Raw genomic sequence first — 15472 nt, forward strand, 5'->3', positions numbered from 1 at the left:
GTTATATTCGGCAGCAAGACCCTAACCATAATGTTTAGATGGGACTTTTTCACTCCCTTGAACTCCATACTCATCACGTCTGGTGTTCTGCTGTGAGCACCACCTTCTTGTGACCTAGTGGCCTTCTATGATAGAGTGACCACATCAGTGGACAAGGGAATAGCTACAAACGTCATCTATCTGGACTTCTGTAAGGCCTTTGACATGGTCCCCCACAACATCCTTCTCTCTAAATAGGAGAGAGATGGATTTGATGGGTGCACTGTTGGGTGGATGAGGAATTGGTTGGATGATCGCATCCAGAGGGTGGTGGTCAATGGCTCAATGTCCAAATGGAGATTGATGATGAGCAGTGTCCCTCAGGAGTCTGTACTGGGACCAGTACTCTTTAACACCTTCATCAATGACATAGACAGTGGGATTGAGTGCACCCTCAGCAAATTTGCAGATGACACCAAGCTGAGTGGTGCGGTTGACATGCCTGAGGAACGGGATGCCATCCAGTAAGACCTGGACAAGCTTGAAGAATGTGCCCGGGTAAACCCCATGATGATCAACAAGACCAAGGGCAGGGTCCTGCACCTGAGTCGGGGCAACCCCTGGTATCAATACAGGTTGGGGGATGAAGGGATGGAAAGCAGCCCTGCCGAAAAGGATTTGGGGTCCTAGTGGATGAAAAGCTGGACACGAGCTGGCAATGGGTGCTCACAGCCCAGGCCAACCATATCCTGGGCTGTATCCAAAGCAGCGTGGCCAGCAGGTTGAGGGAGGTGATTCTGCCCCTCTACTCTGCTCTGGTGAGGCACCCCCTGCAGTGCTGCATCCAGCTCTGGAGCCCTCAGCACGGGGAAGACACAGGCCTTTTGGAGCGGGGCCAGAGGAGGCCACAGAAATGATCAGAGGGATGGAACAGCTCTGCTGTGAGGACAGGCTGGGAGAGTTGGGATTGTTCAGCCTGGAGAAGAGAAGGCTCCGGGAAGACCTTATTGCAACCTTCTAGTACTTCAAGGGGGCTTCTAAGAAAGATGGGGACAGACTTTTTAGCAGGGCCTGTTGTGATAGGACAAGGGGTAGTGGTTTTAAACTGAAAGAGGGCAGATTGAGGCTAGCTATAAGGAAGAAATTTTTCACAATGAGGGTGGTGAAACAGTGGAAGATGTTGCCCAGAGAGGTGGTAGATGCCCCATCCCTGGCAACATTCCAGGTCAGGTTGGATGGGGCTCTGAGCAACCTGATCTAGTTGAAGATGTCCCTGCTCATTGCAGGGGTTGGACTAGATGGCTTTCAAAGGTGTCTTCCGACCCAAAGCATTCTATGATTCTATGATTCTTTTGCAGGGTCTGGCACTCCAAAGGGTTGCCTCCACAGGTATTTTTGGTCTCTCTTTGTGCATCCTAACCTATTGTTTAGCAAGTTAAGACACTCATTTTTAAATACATGACTAAGATGGAGGCAAGTGGAATTGATTCACATCAATTTGTTTCATGGAATGTAAATGTTCAGGCACAAGGTACCATCAAAAGAGAAAGGAAATGAGTCCTGATATTTAACCCTGATGTTGTGGGACTATGAACAGTTAGAGAATAGGTCTGTGTGCAAAAGTAATTCCACCTGTTGTATTTTGGTAATAGCTACTTTCTGTAGAGTATCAAGACCTCGGTTGTAGACTGCTATTGGATGCTGGACTGCCAAATATCCAGCAACAGTAAGAATTTTTTTGGCAGAGTTCATAGGGACTGGTCATCTTAACCTGAAGCAGTCAGAGGATAATCTGGCATCCACTGCAGTCCCACTTCCAAGGGAAAGTCCTGAACTTCCCATAGAACTTCCCATAATTACCTTCATGACCAATAAAGATGGCAGCACACCATTGCTGGGGGCAGTGCACCTATAGAAGCATTGACTCTTTCATTGACTGGAGACAATATTATAACATTGGTATTTTTCAGGTTAATGACATGGGGAAGAAACTGGATTTTCTTGTTGATATGCATATGCATCATATGGAACAGCTGCAAATACAAGTCGCTGAGATAAGTCCATTAAAAGAAACTGCTTCTCCTGCAAAGGAGAAAAGAGAAGACAACAAATATTCTGAATTAAAAACAATAATATATAAATACACTGAGCAGTGTGCTCATGAAACTCCTTACAACTTCCAGCAGGTTCCAGTCAACAAAGTCAGTCCTTATGGTTTCTCAGCATGTGGTCACATGACTCATTCACAACCTTTATCAATCGCTGGGCAAAACTCTGGCAAACTGCAAGCCACACCTTCCTCAACTTCATATGCAGAAAGGCCAACAGTTTTGCCTATATTTACATTAATGGACTCCCAGGTTAGCTACCACTCTCAAGGAGACCTACAAAGCCCTTACTCAGATAAGGTGTCTCCAAGGCAGAGAAGGAGCTTGACAAGAGACAGTGATACTCCATTATCCCTTCTCTCCGTCAACCATGAGGAACTTGAGCGCTCCCCAAGTGGCTTCAGTATCTCCCAAGAGAGAGATGACTTCCCATTTGGCCCCAGTGGGGGATCGGCATGGATGAGAGAGAAACGCTACCTAGCAGAGGGGGAAACGGACACAGACACCGACCCTTTTACACCAAGTGGCTCCATGCCTTTGTCTTCTACAGGAGATGGGATTTCAGATTCAATATGGACCCCTTCCAATAAGCCAGTTTAAAAGTGCGTGTGGGGGCAGTCACTGGTTGACTTCTCCATGTAATGTAAGCATACTTTGTATATCTCACTTACTCTACACCCAAAGCTTACTAGTTCAAAACACCAATGGCTGCGTAAGATGCATGTGATATTAGTGGTAGTCATTCTGCACCATTTCATACAATTTACTAATGCAGTTTTTTTCATGCTACCAAAACTAAGGAGCTTAGTTTTGAGCATGGTTTGCATGACTTTACCCTATATAAATGGTACAGCTGATTTCTTCTATGATACATATCTATCTGATACTCTTCAATACAACAATGGTGAATTGATAAGAGGCAAGATATGGCGGTCCTTGCTACATTTTATAAACAGAGCAGCAAAGTAAAAATATTTTCAGGAGCAATATCCCTTTGTGGAAACACAACATCTGAATCCATTTTCCAATGTAAGTAAATCAATGTCTAACCAACCTAGCCAAAAACATCTAATATTCAAAGCAGGAAAAAGCTGAGTCAAAGGAAATGACCTTACTGAAATGGTTTTGTGAACTAAACAATTCTCATGTGTTCTCTTATACAATTACCCATGAAATACAAGTCAAAATGAAATTAGGGGTAGAATTTAAAATTACCAAAGCCACCTTCTGGGATTGATCATGGGTATTTATTTATTGTAAAATGTAAATATAATCCCTCAAACTACTTTGAAAATCTTCACTAGTGTTTGTAAAATTGCTTGAAATGTGACTACAGTGCTGTTTTGTAGAAAATCTTTTGCTAAGCCCATTTGCTACTTATGGGGCCAAATTTTCTTTCTGTTCCAAAAATAATGTTGTTCAGTGTAGGGAACACGTTTATATACTCGACTCTCTTACTGACGTACGTGCTGCTAAGCAAGCTGTATTATATAACTGTGCCTCAGTTTCCCGATCTGTTAATTGGGAGTTACACTTCTGTACATATACACAGGTTGTAAGGCTCAATTCACTAATATTTGCCAAGCGCTTTGAGCTCCTCAGATGTGAGGAGTATTGCTGTTCTGTTCCCTGGGAATTTCACAGTGGGATGCTGCCAGGATATGTTTCTCACTGTTCACTGTTTCTCTTGGAAATGGACTGCTCCAAATCCATGAATGCGTGCCATATTTAAGATCAATGTACAAATAAATAAATACCATTTTTGTCACCTGTCCCTGAGCAACAGAGGTATAAGTATGCTCCTTAGGCCTCAGCCAAATATTTTTTCATGGGAACTGGAAATATGTTGAGGGAGAGCAGAAAAACAATCCAACCCACTGGGAACAGGACAGAAATGAATCAAAGGTCTCATCACTACAGTGGGAATATAGTACCTATACATCTAGTGAAACTAGCCTGTCCAAATATCCTATGCAGGATTCATCTGATGTCCATTCAGGTGTCCATGAAATAGGGTCCATTTGATGTCAAGTTCAATGGCAATGCACTCTTTACAGCTGCTTGAAAACTAATCAGTACAGTTGGTGAGCACAGGGTACAAGAACCAAAGCACACATCAGCTTTCGGATGAGATTAATCTCATCTTTAACTCAATTATCTACAATGACCATATTTCTACTGAAGGGAGCAGATAGTGACTTGCTTAGATGTCAGATGATCAGAGACACCCACAGTCGTGGGAAGGCTCTCACCCCTACCCCACTGATCCAAGGTGCAGCCTCTCTACCACGGCTCATGCCCACCTCCTGTTCAGAATGACCCCTGTTACTCCCCACAATAACTTCACCACCACGGCTAGAGCACTGACCAACAAAGACAGAGGGATTTGGCCCATGGAAGATGTTAGAAAAAGGAGTTTCTGTAGCGACTGCTTGTATTACACTGCAGCTGCACAACTGAGCATCACTGGCACATCCAGTCAGCACAAGGAAGAGATACACTATACTGGGCTTTCTGTCTGTAACTGGGTGTTGCACAGACCTCGATAGAGTATGCTTCGATGGAAGACACCTTGTTGGGTCTTTGCCCCTTACATGAAGTAAACTTCATGTTTGATTCCTCAGTGTTGTGGACATCTCATAACATTTGTTCCATCCAGGGAGCTTCTATTCTTTTCTAGATGTAGGCATTGCCTTCATCTTCATTTTTATTCTCTATTTAAAGAGACATCTAAAGGATTAGGATCTTCTTACCTTGTCTGCTTCTTGAGATGAAAAGCCAGGTTGGACGAGGCTCTGAGCAACCTGATCTGGTTGAAGATGTCCCGGCTCATTGCAGGGGAGTTGGACTAGATGATCTTTAAAGGTCCCTTCCAACGCAAACTGTTGTATGATTCTATGATTCAGCTAAATCATGATACATTCTTCTGGGACAGATCTTCAGGGAGAACTAATTGCTGTAGTTACTCGAGTAAATAATGCAGACCAGTTACAGCCTTTGAAGACTGGGCTGAGTCCATGGAGCTGTTCTGAGGCCAGTAACTATAATGACATGAGGCACAATTTTGGTAATTACTTAATTGGCAAAATAACCATTGACCTGAAAGATAATATGTGTTCAGTGCAGTTTCATGGCTAAACTTGAAGAGAATAAAACCATCTGACAAAAGTGTAATTCATTATAATTTGGCATATTGAGAAGAATTCTTTGGCCATCAGTAATTCTTGGAAATACCTGTATTGCACCTGCTGGAGGCTTTCTGATATAGGAATACATGTCTGTATCAACTCATAAGATTTAACCCTCACAGGACAAATGAATTAAAAAGAATGAAAACTGATTTTAACATTGCTAGACTTCTGAAATTGGTGTAAGTATAGTCTAGACAAGCATGCCTCACTTTTCTTATATGTCAAATGCCTGGCATTTCTACTGATTTCATTTGAGTTTGGTCTGTCTTAAGATGCTTTCTAGATCTGAGCAATCAAAAAATCAAGGCAGCCAAACACCAAGTGCAATCTGAGAAATCTGTTTGTGAATGTCTTTGACAGTGGCTGTGCCATGCAGTTCCCTGCCCAATTCCCCCTCAAATTCTTCAGTTCAGGTTTCTAATTTCCTCCATGCCGAGTCATATAAAGGGAATCTTTTCTCAGTATTAAACCTGGCTGAAAATCCATAAATCTCCTCATTATAAAGGTATTTTCATTCCAAGAGAAAATCCAAGCAAGGGCAGAGACTTAGGTGAGTCTTCACCTGCTCAGAATGCAGCCCCAGAGTAAGTGGGATTTGGGCTGCCCTGCACTAAGTACACTTAGCAGCTGAACTGCCTTCAAGTTAGCATTTTCTATGGTCTGTAAGCACCAGTTTACTATATGCAGCTGAAAAACACCAGGTCAGGTGTTTGTAGCCACATCATGAAATATTTAAGGATGTGCTAACCGGCTAGACAAGGTCTGCCTCTTCTTAAAAGGAATGCCCAGCAAGACCCTGTGCAGTGGACATCTCTATATCCTCTGGAAGAGATCCGAGAAGAGGGGCAAGGAAGGTCTGATTAGCTTATTTTAATACTTATTTTTTCTAACACACTTTTCACTGAAACCTGTCACGGCTCTGTTCCAGAAAGGCGATGTCTATGCTGACAACAGATACGTGTCAAGATGTCACGAGCAAGGTGAGATCTGGAGACCATCCCTGGTCTGGGATGTGCATACAAACTTCGTCAGACTCCAGTTCAGGTTGAGTCCAGGGAGTGCATCAGCCTGGGAACTGCAGTTTATGTTTCTGCCATAGATACCGGACAAAACAAAATGAAGTATCTGTGATTATTGGCCCTGGCAACATTTAAAAGGTCAGAACCTGTTTTGCAGAGTATGTTCACCACATGGAAGGAATCAGTTACTCACAATTTCATTTGAGAGAGCTGTCTGGGTGAATAGTGCTCTTCATACTAGGAATGGGTTAGATTTATCCCTTCTTCCATTTGTCCGTGACATTTCAGTTTAACAGCCATCAGTTTGTTTGGGTCAGATCTTCCTAGCACTTAGACTGCCACTGCCACTTTGTTTACGTATAGTTAACATTAACCATTGGAATCCACTCTTTGCTGACTCTCGACTCCTACCAGTGACCAAGGATTTATTTCAGACCTTGAGAAGTTTTTCATAATCAGAAAGTGTGGGTCTTTTCCCCTGCTCTGTTTGAAGTCAGTAAAAAACCTCAAACTGATGCACTGGGAGCAGGATTGGGTCCTAATCTGCCTTTATTTATGAATTTCCTTGTGAAAGACAGCACTGATCTGGAGATGTTTTGCTTAGCTACATTTTTATGCTGATTTTTCAGTCACTAACAAATGACACACATCTGGAAGTTTTTGAAAGGTGAATCTGTGTTGACATTGTGTACCTCTCTTTGCAGCATTATTATCAGTCAAGTTTCCTCACTTCATGTTCAAACTGAGAAAATGTCATTAAAGCAGAAGTGAATGTTTAGATAAAGTAGGCAGGTATAGAGAATGTGGTTTATGCTCCATTTAAGGAGTTGGTCCTTTACAAAAAATCTAGTCAGGTAATGGCTGTTGTCCTTGTCTTGGCTTTTCCCTGCACTGAATTAATCAGTCTGGCTCCTATCAAAACACGAGGGAGCTCAGCACGTGGAGAGATTGATTGAAAAGTCCCTAAACTGACTTTGGCTATGTTTGCTCTGTTTTTATCTGTAACTTTGCTGCATTGTTAGGGTTCAGAGTGGAAATAGTTTTAAATTTTTCTGCTCCAAATTGTGGCCCGGCAGCGCCGCAAACTAATTCCCACCCGAACCCGTGCGTAGCGGGGCTGCTGACTTGTGGCCTTCAGACAAGCACTGTGGTCCAATCAGTTTGCAAGATCACAGGCCAAAGCAATCAGAAAATGCAGATTAAGGAGCAAATTCAGCCCTGCTGCGAGCCCAGTTGTTGCAGTGGTGTCACGTCTGCCTATGTAAGAACTGAATTTGTCCCGCTTCGTGCAGAGCGTGGGAGAAAGAGCTGGATCTTGACTCCTCGCACCCCACAGCCCCCTCCACTAAACTTTAGGTGCCTAAGAGCTGCAAACCTAAATTTTCTACAGCACTTCATGAATTAGGTGTGATACCGCTTTTTCAGGAGCCCAGCTGAATGTGGATGTTCACTTTTGAAGACCATTTTCAGAGGTGCGGAGGAAAAAGGGGCCATTTTCAAGTGTTTTTAGCTGGGCACTGTGGGAAAAAAGACCCTGGGTATCACTATTGCTTCTGATTATTTAGGCTGTAAGATTTGATCCTGCCAATTCAGCTTTTAGTAGCTTCCCTCTGAAGTTAAGTGAAGGAAAATACTGGAAGTGGGATCCTATTTCCATCCTCAAGAATACGCTGAGACTGGAGGTTACATGGCCAACTGCATTTTGTTTTCTAGTTATGGCATCTTATTATTACTAGTATTTGTGCCTTGCTCACTGAAATTTTCTCTCCATGCTACAAAGATGCTTTTCAGATTCTGGCTGACAAGGGAACACAACTTTTATACAAGTGGCCTTTAGTGCTCTTTATAATATTATTTATTGTAATTTTTAAACTGTATGTGTAATTTATATTCTGGCACTGTCCAGTATTTGAACAACTTTAATATGTTTATTTCAATATATTATGCAAACAATACTTCTTAACTGATTTTTTATGTTCTGTCTTTAAAAACTGCACCACTTATTAATAAATAGAAATTTCAATTATGATGTGGAGGAATTTCTTTTCATATAACCCGTGGTATCTTCAGACATATTCAAGGCACACAGCATCAAATGTCCCCCCAGCAAAGACATTATCGAAGATCCTTTTGACTTCAGCCATGCAGGACAGAGCTTATAGCTACAAGTAGGCTTTATCCGGCTTCTGTAGCTAGTTCTGTATATAGTACAGCAGACAGCAGATCCCATTATCTGTGACTTCTTTTGATCTGGTGGCTACATAACTTGCATGACTGTGGGGGGGGCCGAAATGAAAACTAGGGGAAAATGCATCCAAATTAGAGACAGTAATGTGCTAAAATTAGATGAACTTGCACACAAAATATAGAGAGAATATGGTAATGGCCCCAGGCTGCTCTGAACATCCTCTGCAGGGAATTTAACAGCTGGCTCCAGGGACAGGTTGGGAGCTCAGCTTCCTGAATTCTGCCCCTGGTTCTGTTGCTGCGTTTCTGTGTGGTCTTGGCCTCACATCTTCAGCTGTCCGTCCGTCTTCCTGATGTTAAGGCCACCAGAAGGCTGCTCTCTTGCCCCCCAGCAACACTGTGGGACAGTATGAACTATTTAAAATGTCTTGCCCTCTTACACAAATAGGAGGGTGTTACTGGGGAAAATCCAATCCACCCCAAACACGTTTCCTGCAGGTGGTTCTGTTCGTAGTTTTGGCTGGGGATAGCATTTTAATGGTATTAAAAATATATGTATATAGGGTAATGTAGGGTTTTTTGCTCCTAGCCGCTGGTTTGGAAGTTGCCACGCTTCCCTGGAGAAGGCACGGCGTGTCCACGCACATGTGCACGTCTCAGTTTGCTTGGCTGAGCGCGGCAGCGGGACTGGGGTGGAGGAGGAGGACGTTGTACAGCCTGTCTGGCTGAGCGCGTTTGGTTTCTCTCAGGGACAGTAACAGTCCGGTAACAGTCCAATATCAAGTCGAAGATACCAGTTCCTGTTCTTGTTGGACTCCTTTTGCAACGACTGGAGGAAAATCAGTACTTTCCAGAGTTTGGTCCGGTCGGTCCTATTTCAAATGACCCAGACTGCCTCTCTCAGATGATGCCCGTCTCTAACTGGCTTCCTGCTTAACTATAAAGTTGAAGCTGACCAGCTTGGACAAAAACATGCCTTTCAGATAGCTAAACAAGATGAGATGAATCCCACCCTATCAGTTCGGATAGAAGGCTGAAGGGTAATTGTCCTGAACGAGACAGGAGGAGAGCATGTGAAACATCCCCTCTTCCCAAAAATACAGCTGGCCCCCGTGGGATGTTTTTAAGGCATTCCCTGTGGCATCAGCATCATGATTGTCACCAGGGAACCAGCTCTGCTCAACACTTGAAATGCAACCTAAAAAAAGATTTCGTAAATTTTTGTGGTAGGTACAAAATTATTGAGCTGTTATTCCAGTTTCTTACCCCACTTCTATATCCCTATAAATTTGCAATAATTAAAAAAATCCTGTAATACTACAACACCCAGGTGTGGTGGTTTTAGTTTTATTTTGGTTTGGGGTTTTTTGGTGTGTTTTTTTTTTTAATGGAGCCATTTAAATAGAATCAATTGTCTTACAGACAAATAGCCAAGTTCTATCATTTTTTTCCAAGATCAACGGTATTTTTTTAAACTAATGCATCAGAGTGTGGAATTCTGAATCTCTTGGGTTCAGTTTTCCACACCACTCTAAAAACTATGTACAACACTAACATTTTCTTTATTCCCTGCATTTCTTTCAAGGCAAACACAAAGGTACTTCAAATGTATTCACACCTTTTATAGACCATATTACCATGCATTATCGTTACTGACTTAGCAGAGAATGTCCCAGTTTGAACTGAACAGCGGCTGCGTAGCAAAATTCTTTCGCAAAGAAAAGCAGACAGCCACAGCAATGACATTTAAATGAGTATTTCACAGACACCATACGTGAACCACTCAGCTTTTGCTCACCTGAACTGCAACATATTGCATTAAAATTTCCTCTTGGCTGTCAGACAAATACATAAGCATGCCAAATCACTGGCTTTCACTAAGGCACTGGGTCTGATCTTTTAAGAAATGGATTCTAAATCAGGAATAAGATGTGGTAGATATCTGCAGGCAGAGCCCTGTTTATATCGGGGGAATCTTCCCCTCCTACAGGGTCTGCTTACATCTATATGGGACTACCAAGCTCATATATAAATGTCCTCTGCCTGAGCAGAGTAAGACCAAGACTTAATGGTTTAGAAAGGGTAAATATTGATGCTTCCAGTATGGCACATGTCAGGAGTGGAAATTTCTCAGTGTATCCTTCCCTTTCTTCTCAGGATGCTTATAAGGGAGCTTTGATTTTTGAGACTTTCCAGAGTCTTGAAAACTAGCTCAGATAAAATGGTCTCTTGATTAACATGGAGCATCCTCTTGGATCACAGAGAAGGAATCAGGAAAGCCAAGTCCCACGGCACAGAGCAGCAGGAGAGCTAGACTGCCTTTAAAGAAATTGCCCTCTAAGATGATTTTTGGAGGCATACGGTCCTGATGGCTGGTAGCCTAGTGGGCCTGGGACAGCACCACAGATTCTCACCTGCTTCCTTGTGTCAGGTGCAGATGGTCAGCAGAATATACACCAGGGATCAAGAGAAAAAAAGGAGATGTAAGATGTGCTATGAATGTTATGGCAAATTTGATAGGACCACTTATATATCTGACACATATCAGAAATAGCAACACTGGATAAATCATTAAACATTTCATTAATTAATTAATTAATACCATTAAGTACTGAGTAAGTTCTGGACTGCTGCAACTTCTCTGTGTCTAATCAAAGCTTTATGAGTCTCTAGATTTACAAATGCAGAGTGCTTGATTCACTATCATCTTTGGAAGTCCCAAAGGATGCGTGCAATGTGTTGCACGGGTCTATGAAAATCTCACGGGATGTATATAACATGCAGAGAAAAAAGAGAAACCATCAGGAGTGCACCAGAGATGAACTGGCGCTGAGATTCACTATATTCCCTGCAGTTCCCATTTTTCTTCGTAGAAGAAAGAGAGCTCTGCAGTCACTGCGGCAGCAATCCTGCCCACCGCTTTGCTGGAGAAACATTGACCCTGCGGTGACCGTTTGGTGGCACAGCTCTGCAGAGAGATGATTGCAAGGGCTTTGTTCTCTTCAAGACTGTCCAATGAGTGTATCTAGGTAAATCTGTTTTGCTCTACCAGCCCAGGTGGCTCATCTGCCTCTGCTGTGATTTTTCTTGGCACAACATGCCAACAACATCATTGAGTACCCAGCTACTCAGTTCTTATGCACTTAAGGCGTCTTCCATGGGGCAAGCAGTGGCAATCTTCAGCTGATGAAATTCTGGGTGTCCCTGGTGCAGAAACCTTCACTTAAACAAGTAAATCAAGGTCTGGTGGCAGAAAAAAAGTGTTTTTGAGAAGCATCATGTTGCTAATTTTCCAGCTGAGGTGAGTTTCTGACAAGGAAGATGGCAAAAGCAGCTCACAGTCCTTTTCCACATCAGCTGTGATAACCCCATGTCTATTGTCATGATGTATTTCCACAATATCCATGCCTGCTTTTTTTCCTGTCTCTCTCCTTTTCCTCCCTTCCTTAAGAATGTGCTTGATTTCACTAGAGTCTTACAATGTCAGACACTTTAAAGAAAACTGTTAGTTACTTTAGAAAAATAAATACACAAAACATTCTTACTGGAAACAGTCAAACAATGGCTGTAGAGTTTAGTGCTTGTTCTTTTCAGGAGGTCTTGTGCTGTTAGTACCATCTTAGCAAAAAGCTTAATAAGAAAATGAAAGAAAAAATGTTATAAAGGACAGGATTCATTTGCAATCCTAAATAAATTTTTTGAAATGGGAAATAAATTTTATGAGTGGGAGTAAATAAATGTTTATATATAAATATATATCATTCTCCTTTTAAGAAATGAAATTTGCTTTATGTTTCTAAAAGAACTGTAACAAAGAACATCATTATATTTTATTGTCCTTAATGAAATTTGTGCAAAAATAAAAAAAATTCTATTAGAAGAACATTGCTAACATCTGAAATGAAAATTCAGATGAAAAGAAACTTTACAGAGCTAGAACATTTCTTAAAAAAATAAACTAAATAACTTGTAAAATTGTAATGGCAGAGGACTAAAGGAGAAGTGTTGAATTTTAATCATTTTTTATTTTTGAAAAAAATCATAATTCACACAGTTGATACTTTTGTAAACAAAGTTTATTAAAAAATTACTCAAAAGTGCTTTCATGGAAGCAGTTACTGTGGTATAATAAAGTGTAACTGAAGATAAAACTTCAATCCTCGGAGCAAGCTTGGATTAAGTTCGCTCGCTTGTTCTTTATTTAAAAAGAGCGCTTCATGCTCTGTTGCGCGTTGGCAGCTGAGGAGAGAGAGGTACGGCTGGAGAAGTGCTTTCCTACTAGGCATCTGAGGTGGGTTTGCGGGGCGCCTGAGGTGCCACAGCCTTCCACGCGCTGCAGCTGGTGCACACCCCAGGCAGGGCGGTGGGTGGTTGTACATGAGGACGTCGGCAGACCGGGGCAGAACTGGAGCTCGTCGCTCACGCATATTGCAGCTTCTACATAGAAGCTTGTCTATCACAGAATCACTAAGGTTGGAAAGGACCTTCAAGATCATCAGGTCCAACCATTAATCCAGCGCCACCATGTCCCCTAAACCATGTCCTGAAGTGCCACATTCACATGTTTTTTGAACACTTCCAGAGATGACGACTCCACCACCTCCCTGGGCAGCCTGTGCCAATGCCTGACCACCCTCTCAGTGAAGAAATTTTTCCTAATATCCAATCTAAACCTCCCCTGGTGCAACTTGAGGCCATTTCCTCTTGTCCTATCACTAGTTAGTTGGGAGAAGAGGCCAACACCCTCGTCGCCACAACCCCCTTTCAGGTAGTTGTAGAGAGCGATAAGGTCTCCTCTCAGCCTCCTCTTCTCCAGACTGAACAACCCCAGTTCCTTCAGCCGCTCCTCGTAAGACTTGTGCTCCAGACATATGAAACATCTAAGAAAAAAAAGCCACAAGGAACAGCAGTGCATCGCTTCCACACCGTCTTCTCAGCCCACAGGGAGATAAAGCACCAACATTCAGCCTTTGCTTTCTCCCTCCTTACCAGAACTTCACGCCTCGCTGTCCTCTCGCCTACAGAGGAATCACAGGCTTTTGGCTTGAACGTGTGTTTATTTAAACTGCATTAGCAGGGACGGACCCTGCGTAGCCTTCAGCAAACGAATGCATTTACTCAGTAATTTATATGAATTATGTGCCTATGCTGTGTTACTAAGATGACGTTAATAATTACTTCTTTTCTTGCTCTGGATTTTGAGACACTAGTTATGGACACAGTGCTGTCACACAGAGACGCTGGAAAAAGGAGGTGCGTAAAGGCTATACTCCTGAGAAAGCGACTTGCTCAGAGTGATGCTCGGAGTGAGAACACGGCATTGTCCCCAAGAGTCAAAGTTGGGGCTGAACAATAGCCCCTTCCCCGGTCACCTGAGCATCGCTCTGCAGCTGAGGCAAGTTAAAATTACAGAGTCCCAGGGTGAAACACAGCATGAGGTAAAACCTGCTGAAAGTCAAATTATCCTCATAGCCAAACTTCAAACAGTTGGAATTGATCCCAGCGCGCACATTTTCCTGGCTATACCTGTTTTTGTCAGCTGTTACAGAGAGGACTTTCATCCCAGCCTTCTTGATGAGGTACTGAGCAACTGGTAATTAATCAGTAAAAGTAAGTCCTGTCAAAGAAAAGGTGTTTCCATATTCCTCAAGCTGCAGCGTTTAGTCATCAGTCACGAAGTCACACCAGTGACTTCCATACAGAATTGGAGAATTTTAGATGCAATGACATCCCACCGGATAATGTTTTTTCATGAAAGGCAGAGTGAAAGAAAACAAAGGTAGGATTGTGCATGTGTGTGCACGCACATGTGCAAGCATCATGTTTACCAACTCTAACTCTCTTAAACGTGGCTGTAGTTGCCTTCCAGCTTCCAAAGTTCTTGGTGAAAACAGGATTGTAGGACAGAGAGAGACACAGCCCTACCACATGCATAACACGATCCCATAAACATCTTTTCTGTGGGAAACCAGAACACCCCAAAACATATGACTGAAGTTGGAAACCAGAAAAATCACTTTCCCATGTCTGATGCGCTGGCAGGTTGCAGTGTTTTAGCCATTGCAGCAGGTTTCTTCCTTCTTGGTGTAACATCACAGTTTTCTTTGCCTTAACTGGTCAAAGTGCAAGACTGGGACAATACAATTAAACAAAGACAAGCAACAACAAAACAAGCCCGATGACACACCAGCTACCCAGACAATATCTACAATAATAAATGAGGTAGTGCTGGGGAGCCCTGCAACCCAGATGTCCATATGATTGGCAGGACCATGCCACTGAAAGGACAATCCCAGAGCGCTCCTGACTGGAAGCTCCAACATTTCCCAAGCCAGGTTTGGAAACCGGGGAGAGGCTGGGGACCATTCCCAACAGGCAGTCTGTATGCAGCCATCCTGTGCATCTCATCTGATGCCTCCCCTTTGCGTTCTCCCTTTCTAACAGGGGTCAGAATGTTTCTCTGCTGAGGTTTTGCACAGATCCTTAAAGAAGTACCATGGATGCTTAAAGTACCAGTCCGTTCCACGGACTGACTGTGAATCCTTTTAGGTTGCCTCTCTCTAATTGCTACAAGGTTTTGAATTAATTCACACATTGAGGTGTTTGGTGGCTTATGATAAAACTACTGAATGGATGATTATCTGCTTTAAGAGTGTTGTCTCTAAACTCACTGATTTCAGAGGAATCACTTGCAGTGCATGGGAGTAAATGGGAGCAGAATTCCACCCACTGCTTCCAATAGTGATCATCTCTTGGGTAATGCTAAACATCACTCATCGCCACTGAAATTGCCCTAGGTCATTGTTGTGACCAGTTCTCTCTTCCTTCCTCGCCACTCAACCGCAATGCCAGGCACTTTTCTGTTTTAACTATGGTTTTGTTCCTTTTGATTTTCTACATTTAAGATAAGCTTCAGGTTTCTCCTCCGTTCTCTCAACAACGCCCCTTTTTTAAATCGCTTCTCCAAGGATGGCTAAAACTTCATCAA

General features: G+C 42.8%; 1 protein-coding gene across 2 annotated transcripts in view; it reads left to right on the forward strand.

Annotated features, from left to right (window-relative positions):
* Positions 1 to 2687, forward strand: part of KCNQ3 (potassium voltage-gated channel subfamily Q member 3) — a gene marked incomplete at both ends in the record, with an annotated part of 215141 nt that extends 212454 nt beyond the window's left edge. For both annotated transcript variants that reach the window (XM_082015414.1, XM_082015415.1), the window contains one exon: positions 1950 to 2687. In XM_082015414.1, the coding sequence (XP_081871540.1) occupies positions 1950 to 2687 (738 nt within the window). The remainder of the gene's footprint in view (positions 1 to 1949) is intronic.
* Between the last annotated feature and the right edge of the window lie 12785 nt (positions 2688 to 15472).

Source organism: Phaethon aethereus (assembly GCF_964289735.1).
Source record: "Phaethon aethereus genome assembly, chromosome: 2".
Classification (NCBI taxonomy): Eukaryota; Metazoa; Chordata; class Aves; order Phaethontiformes; family Phaethontidae; genus Phaethon; species Phaethon aethereus.